Here is a 7,895-nt window from a genome sequence, read left to right on the forward strand (position 1 = left end):
GAGGTGGGGGGGTGGGGAAGGAGGAGAAGCCCCAGAGCTGCAGCTGCAGTGCATGGGTGAGGCAGGCCCAGCCACATCTCTCCAGGATCACGCAGGGCGCTGGAAACAGGGCTCCCCCCGAGCCAGCTCGGTCCCCCCAGGCAGGCAGGTGCCCAGCCGGGGGTCTGGGTCTTTTACACAGTCTCTGCAGGAGCCCCAGGGATCCTGCTCCCCCTAGTCCCTGCCTCCCTGGGTGTGTGGGCAAGGATCCATGTGTGCACCTATGTGCATACTGATCCCCTTGCACACGTGCTTGCTGATGTGTGCACATATATGCATGTTGATCCGTTTGCACACGTGTGCTGATGTGTGTGCACATATGCACATACTGATCCAGGTGTGAGTCGTGTGTGCTAATTCGTGGGCTGATTCGTGTGTGGATGCATGTGCATGCCAGTCTGCACGTGCCCACATGCATGCTGATCTGCATGCACAAGTATGCTTGCTGATCTGTGTACACATGTACATATTGATCCAGGTGTGCCCATGCATGATCTGTGCAGAGCCATATGTGCATGTGCTCATCTGTGTGCACATATGGTGTGTGTATGCATGCACGTGCTGATCTCTGTGATATGCCTGTGTGAACACGTGCATGCATGCTGAGCTCTGCGGCACATGCATCTGTATGTTGTATACAACAGGGGAGCACCCACTGCTCACTGGTGTGTGTGTACATGGATGTGTATGCACGTGCTGCCCCTCAGGGCAGGAAAAAGGGCTGTCTCAGCCCCAGTAGGGCTGTGGGGCAGTTACAGCCCAAGAACCACAGTCCCCTTCAAGAGGGAAGGGGGCAGGGCAAGACTGGGGCTGGGGCCAGTGCGAGTGAACTTGGCCCGTGGTGAGGACATGACACTGGCTGCCTTGGACACAGGCCCAGAGGGCACTTGCTTTCTCAGCTGATTTGGCAGGGTGACGAGCGAGGTGATCCCAAGGCTGCCCTCATGCCAGTTCCTCTTCCATTGCACCCAGCTTTCAGAAGACTGTTTGCCTGCAAACCACCGGGCTGTGTCCAGACCAGCCCCATTCCCTTTGCCCCAATGCCGTCTGCTTGGCAGCAGCCTCGTCCCTGGCTGAAAAGGCAAGTACGCGCCTTCCTGCGGCACAGTCCCCCATGGCCGTCTCGTATTCTCACAGGCACCAGCCTGCTTGTGTGCACCTCTCTAGATTCATCCATGTGTACGAATGGAGACGGTCCCTATCCTAGAACAGGGAAGATGACAGACCCACAAGCAGTAACAATACAGACGATCTCTGCTTACGCCCTGGCCTCTAGCCACTAGGCCACCCCACCACTGCTTGGCATTTCAGGGACCATAGGAGCAGCCCACACCAGGACCCCCAAGCCTTCTAGGGGGCTAGAGGGAAATCAACAAGAGGATGCCGGAAACAGGGTCATGGTTCCAGTTTTGGAGCAGATAAAGGCAAGTGGGTCCGGAGCTGTTGGGATCTCTGTGCAAGACAGAGCAGTTCCCGTGTGCCCCAGTTGCACGCTTGGGAGCTGGACTTCCCAATTGGGAGTGGAGCAGGGCACAAGGGGCTGACCACAGACACAACATCAGGATGCTGGGCCCCTCCCAGGACCAGACCCCTTGGCACTGAGTGTTTCAAGGCTTGGAGGTGGCACCAGGCAAGGCTGGGTCCACACAGGTGCTCTGAGCCCATCCCGGGGGGTCTCAGCTCCCTGTGGTCTGAGCTCGGAGTCCGCTGTCCTAGGACTGAAGTCATCTTGCTCTGGTACCCTGGTCCCTGGGGGGAGGAGCTGCAGGGCAGAGACCTTCACAGAGGCATCCTGCAGCCCTAGCCGGGCTGCAGGCAGGTGCCTTCCCCCCCGCCCCCATCCTAAGTTGGTTCTTTCTGCCTCTCCCTGCCCCACTTAGCCAGTGAGCATCTGGGATACAGCCCCTGCCAGGAGCATGGCCCTGGGAAGCAGCCACAATCGGCAGGGCAGTTGGAAAGGCCTGGCCCCCAGCCTCTAGGCAGCCCCATTTCCCGCTCCTTCCCCCAGAAACTTGCTTTCCAGCCAGGGAAACTCATATCCACGGCCTGAACTCATCCCTCTCACTCCCTGGCTGCTGTGATCACTTCCATGCATGTGGCCAGGGCCCCCCTTGTAGGAGGTGCACTGCTGGCTTGGTTTACCCCACATGACTGAGCATAGCGGGGCAGCCTTCAACTACCCTTGAAAAGCAAGGGTCTGGGATGTGCAGCACCAACCCCAGGCTCTGAAGCAGCTCGGGGAGTCCCCAGCAGCTCCAGGGAGAATAGGCAGCTTCCAGCCTGATGGATTGTTTCCTGATGGGGGCAGGGCCCTGTCATTGCTCACGTCCACCCTCCTTGGACCCATGCCACTCCGTCAGGGCAGGGTGCAGACAGGCCCTCTGGCTTCTCCAGCCGGGTCATGTGAATACTTCCAGCTGGGGAGTTCCAGACACGGCTGATCTCCCTGTCTGCGCACGCCCCCGCCTGGTCCTACCCCAGATTCTGGGAACTACCCATTTGCAACACAGGAAACCAGGCCCCTTTGCACTAGCCACATTAGAATCCAGCCCCAGCCCAGGCCTCCTCCGGGGCCCAGAAATGGGGACAGGCCAGGAAGCCACTTGGCTCTGCAGAGAGAAGGACCTAATCCCAGGCCTGGCCACAGCACCGGCTGCAGGAACAACTCAAGCTCTGTTGCCCCATGGAGACACCGGCCAGGCTGGGTTGAGGATTTATTCAGCGATCAATGAGTCCAGCTGCAGCGCTGGCAAAGTCCCTGGGCCCAGAGCCCCTGCGCCCACAGCCAGAGCTTCTCAGGAAGATGGAGCAATAGCTTAGGCACCCCTGGGCTGCAAGAAGGATGGATGGACAGATAAGGCCATACCCAGTGCCTGGCCCATCAGAGCCAGGAAGGGAGTAGATGCCTCCCCGGAGCCCCATCACGTGCCTGCTGCGTCCTGGGGCTGCCCTGGGCCTGGTGCTCCCTGCAGAACCTCGTCCTCAATGCGCTGGAAGATGGCAGGGAAGGTCTTGCCACCGCTGCGCTGCACCTTCTTGCCCTCCTCGGTGGCAGTGCCCAGACGATCCACGATGGGATCAGAGCTCTGCAGGAGCAGAGGAAAGGCTGGTTACTGTCCAGACTGTGGGCTGGCCACCCCTGCCCCAGCAGGAGTCAGGTCTGGAGGTCAGTCCCAGTGACAGAGACCTGCTGGCTGGCTTCTTCTGCCACCTCCTAGGACCAGCCAGAGCGCAGATCCTACCAGCCAGGGGCATCATTTGTCAGTGAGGGACCCCTCCAGCCTGGCCACACACGGGCAAACCTACAGGCCCTTGGGATCTCAGCAGCAATGGGGCCCTCAGGGCCTCCCTAGTAACCATGTTACACACCCAGCCCTGGGGACGTGCTGAGGGGGAAGAGGCCCATAATGACAGCCCGGGTTTCACTTTCCAACTTCCCAGGGTTTCTAGGAAGCTGCAAGCAGAGAAAAGAACTCATGTTTGCCTAGGAAGCCCCAGCCTCCCCTCCCGTTTCTCCCTGCCAGGCCAGGCTCTCACCATCTCCTCCAATGGCACCAGCTGGAAGAGCGGATGCTCACTGAAGTGTTTCACCATCCACTCATGCACTTCTTCCACGTCGGTAATGGTGTACACCAGGCCCTGCACAAGAGCCTTGATGAGCAGGGGGAAACCCATGCACCAGGGCCCTGGTGAGCAACAGGGATGGACTGCTGGCACAAGAGAGCTCTGCAGCACTGCCCAGAGATGCAGGCGCCCGCTCCCCAGCCATTTCTTGGTGCCAGCACCCGCAGCAAGAGTCACAAGCTGCCCGGGGCAGGTCACACACAGTGATGTAGCGTCTGTGTTAGGTCCCTAGGGGGAGCAGCCAGGTCACAGCCTGTTGGCTGGGTGCCCCCCCAGAGGCCAGGTAAAAGGCAGGTGCTGTGACTCAGGCAGCTGAGGCTGGAGTGGGGCCAACCTGTAGTCATCCCACCCACCCTACTCTCCTCCCCAGGTGACGGCAGCAGAAGAGGCATGCTCCCATAGCGAGGCAGGGAACAGAGCCCCCGGGCAGCTGAGCTAATGGCTTGGCAGGTGAGAGCAGCTGGGCGCGGAGCCTCGATTCTCGTGCGTACGTGAAGGTCCGTCGTCATGCCCCTAAGGCAGCAGTGGGTTAGCGAAAGATCAACGGCTGCTGCCAGTTCCTTCCCGACAAACTGGGCTAGAGCCACGTCAAGCCACAGGGGAGATCAACCCAGCAGTCCAGACAGCCACAGGCCCTTCCCTTCACCCCCATCACAGCTGCAGTGGTAAAGCAGAGGGTTAAACCTTGGGGGCTTTGTTCCCTGCTCCCCTGAAGCCCGAGGACTGCAACCTTCAGGTCCTCACCAGGCAGCTGTGCCCCACTCACCCCGACCCGCAGCACGTAAGCATACTCCGCTAGCAGCGTGGGGCTGATGATGCGCCACTTGTGCTTCGTCGTCTTGAAGTGGGGGTCAGGGAATAGGAAGAACATCTTAGTTAACTGCAAGGGAAAAAGGAAAAAAAGGGGTTAATCTTCTTCCTGGGGCTGCTGTTACCAGCCTGGTAATTCCTCCAGCCTTGTCCTGACTCTGTCTGACCCCGGCTCCCTTAGGATGAGTCCTGCAGCCTCAGACCCCCCCTCACCTTGCACCCACGCCCCTCCCCATGGCAGGTGACACAGCAGTCAAGGAATCCTCTAGTTACACTGTTGCCTACCTCAGAGCTGGCATCATCTGAGGGAGGACTCGATTCTGACCAGGGTCCCTGGACTTGAAGGGGAGGGGAGTGGGGCTTGAGTCTACAAAGGATTGAGGACCACTGTACTACCCCATGCTGGAAACATGGGAGGGTCCGGGTCCCACCCTCTCCCAAACCAGACCAGCTCCCTGTGTTCCTATCCAGAGAGACCAGATAGCTGATGCCTCCACCCTGAATCGCTCTATGATGTTACAAGCCCATCAGGGTTCGTCTCCTGCTTTCCAGCGGTTAGACTCAAAAGCCTTAAGACAGAGAAGGCCTCTGGCTGAAGGCCACAGAGACGGGTGTCAAGTAGGACAGAGAAAACCACATGGGTGTCACGTAGCACAGGGAAGACCCCCATCATAAAGCCCAGGGCTTGAGAGGCAAAGGGCAACATGAGCAGGATGGAGGGGAGATGGCAGCCCAGCCCCACCTGGCCCTTGTGAAAGAAGTTGGGCAGGTGCTTCATGGCGTTGCTCCGGATGCAGGCGATGTTCTGGTACTGCCCGGGCTGGGATGCCCGCAGAGCCTGGATCCGGTCCCGCACATAGTCCGAGACCTTCACCCGGAGCTCCAGGCCCAGCATCAGCGTGTCAGGGAAGAGTGGAGACAGCTCGACTGGAAGGAAGGAGACCGGAGTGACCCCGCAGTGCAGAGACGAGGCTGCGAGAGGATCCCAGAAGCTCCCAAAGCAGAGCTGTTCCCAGCAGCTGGTCTTGGCTCCGTGCAGGTGAAGGAGACAGAAAGGATCTGGGGTACGCAGCTGTTCAGCACAAACCCAGGATGCCCGCTTGATTCAGAGCATACAGGTAGGTACAGACCAGTGCCCAGGGGGAAAGAGGCTTCCCCTGCTCAGGAGCTCCCAGGAAACCCTCCTCCCATCAACAGCCCCTCCTGGCGGGGGTTACCCAGCAAGCCGCCGTAGCCACAGCCGACATCGGCAAACTCCACGCGTGCCCGGGGCTGCGCTCTTTCCTCTGCATCCTTTGGATCATCGTGACTGTCGTCCTGTGGCAACGGGGCAAAAAACTCGGGGTAGATCTCGGCCCAGTTCATATCCTCTGGTCTGGTGGGGCTGGGACAAGGAGAAACAGAGTGAGAGGGTGGCCGGCGCAGCCGCCGGTCCAGAGCGCGGGGTCTCGGCCTGGGGAAGGGTTTTTTCCCGGGAGCAGAGCAGCGCTGGGCGCAGCAGGCTGGCGCAACCCAGAGAGGAGGAAGACGGGGCCAGTCTTGCCATGGGACACGCGGAACCCAGGAAGGGTTTTCCACCCTTTGAGCTGCTCCGGCTCCCCCCCCCGGAGAGCGCGCTCCTCGGCCCAGGGCCTACGGGCACTGGGAGCCTCGGGGGCTCCCGGGTGCGAGGGGCGCAGCGGCCGGGCCGGGCCCCGCGCAGCCGCACTCACTAGCGCAGCGTGTGGTCCGCCAGGGGGTTGGCGTGCGCGCGCTGCCGGTAGAAGCGCTTCTGCGGCGCCGCCATGGCCGGGCCGGGCCGGGCCCACGTGGAGCTGCCGCAGCGGGGAGCGGCGTCGCAGGGAATAGACGTCACTACCCCCCCCCCTTAAAGGAGCCGCCGCAGTGGGGATTTGGGACCCCCCCTTGCGACTGCCACCCTGCATTGATCCGTCATCCCCGCAATCGGCCCCAGTGACCTCTGACCTCAGCGATGTTTGATCCCAGCCGCCGTGACTTCTAACCCCCAGCCCGTGATCTTTGACCCCAGCTCCAGTGACCTCTAGCCCCCGATCCCAGTGACCTTTGATCCCAGCCCCCATGACCGCTAAGCCCCAATCCTAGTGATCTTGAACCTGCCACCCCAGTGATCTCTGACCCCATTCCCTGTGACCCCCACCCCACCCCATGATCTCTGACCCCAGCCCCAATGACCCCTGACCCCCAAACACCCCGATGGGAGTGTGAGATCCGTGACCCCAGATCCATAGACCCCCCCCCCCACACACACACACATCCCCTTTGATCCCGCCGGCCTCCTCCAGTCACATCTGTGACCCAGCTCCGGGGGGCCTGGACTGGGCTGACACAGGGCACTGCTCAGAGCCTGGGCATGGGAAACTGAGCCCAGAAGGGCAGGGAAGGGGCGAAACCGATGGCCAGAGCAAAAGAGGAAGGGAGAGGCCAGAAAGGAACCCCCCACCCCCCCACACCCATCCCTCTGGTTCCCACGTGGGGGCTGTGGCCAGGCCCTTACTGGAAGCCCATCCCCGGGGGGGAATTTTGGGTTCCAGGCTGATCCTGAGTCATGCCTCCAGGCACTACCTTGGCCCCAGGGATAGGGCTGTCAACACCCGCCCCGGTCGTCCGGTGGTTAGGAAAAGGCATCGGAGTTCTGAGAAGATACGGAGGGAGCAGGGGGATGTGCGTGTGTACGTGCGTGTGTATGTGCGTGTGTGCATGTGTGCAAGACAGAGGGAGATGGCCACATGCTCTGTAGGATACCAGGCCCCACACAGCATCACTTCTCCTCCCCCGGGGCCCTACGACCCGGGCCTGTCTGCCCCTCAAGGAAGGAGGGCAGCATAGCTGCCCTCAGAGAAACTGAGGCATGGAGCCATGAGCACCCCCTACACCTCCTGCCAGGCTTCGGAGGCAGAGTTCGGAGCCTGCCTCCTCTCACCCCTGGGGAGACTGGGTGGTGGAGCCGGATGCTTTGCAGCTCAGAGAGCCTGGACCCCTGCAGGCGAGCTGCTGAAGGCCAGTGCTTGGGAAACCAGGGGGATTTTGACTCTTGAGGCTCTGAGAAGCCATCAGGTTCCAGCCTGGGATTGATCCCAGCACAGGTAATTGGGGAAGCAGTGACCTCGCATGCTGATGGCTCCATGCATGAGGATCCTGTGCTCTCCCACAGCTGATACGTAGCACTGATCCATGGATACAGCTGCTGCCTCAAGGCCAGGGGCTAGCTTTGCTTTCCCCTTCAGTGGTCGGGGAACCTCTCCAGTGGCAGCTGAGTAGCACGTGTGACTCAGAGGCCCCTGGATTCCCAGTGCTTCCATGGCACATGATGTGATGGGAACCTGGGTGGCAAGAAGGGCCAGCGTCAGCTTTCTCAGGAAGCTGAGCAAGCTCTGCTGCATCCTTTGTGGGAGGTAGTGGCC

The 7,895-nt window shown here is 60.7% G+C and overlaps 1 protein-coding gene across 1 annotated transcript; it reads right to left on the bottom strand.

Moving 5' to 3' along the window:
* Positions 1-2,721: 2,721 nt before the first annotated feature.
* METTL1 (methyltransferase like 1) lies at positions 2,722-6,301 on the bottom strand. The gene is made up of 6 exons (XM_019556490.1): positions 6,186-6,301; positions 5,691-5,857; positions 5,216-5,400; positions 4,430-4,543; positions 3,577-3,678; positions 2,722-3,125 (listed from the first exon to the last, which is right to left on the bottom strand). The coding sequence occupies exons 1-6, from the start codon at positions 6,257-6,259 to the stop codon at positions 2,961-2,963; spliced, it is 807 nt and encodes a 268-aa protein (XP_019412035.1). The 5' UTR covers positions 6,260-6,301; the 3' UTR covers positions 2,722-2,960.
* Positions 6,302-7,895: the final 1,594 nt, after the last annotated feature.

This window comes from Crocodylus porosus, unplaced genomic scaffold, assembly GCF_001723895.1.
Source record: "Crocodylus porosus isolate Cpor-Errol unplaced genomic scaffold, CroPor_comp1, whole genome shotgun sequence".
NCBI classification, from domain to species: domain Eukaryota; kingdom Metazoa; phylum Chordata; order Crocodylia; family Crocodylidae; genus Crocodylus; species Crocodylus porosus.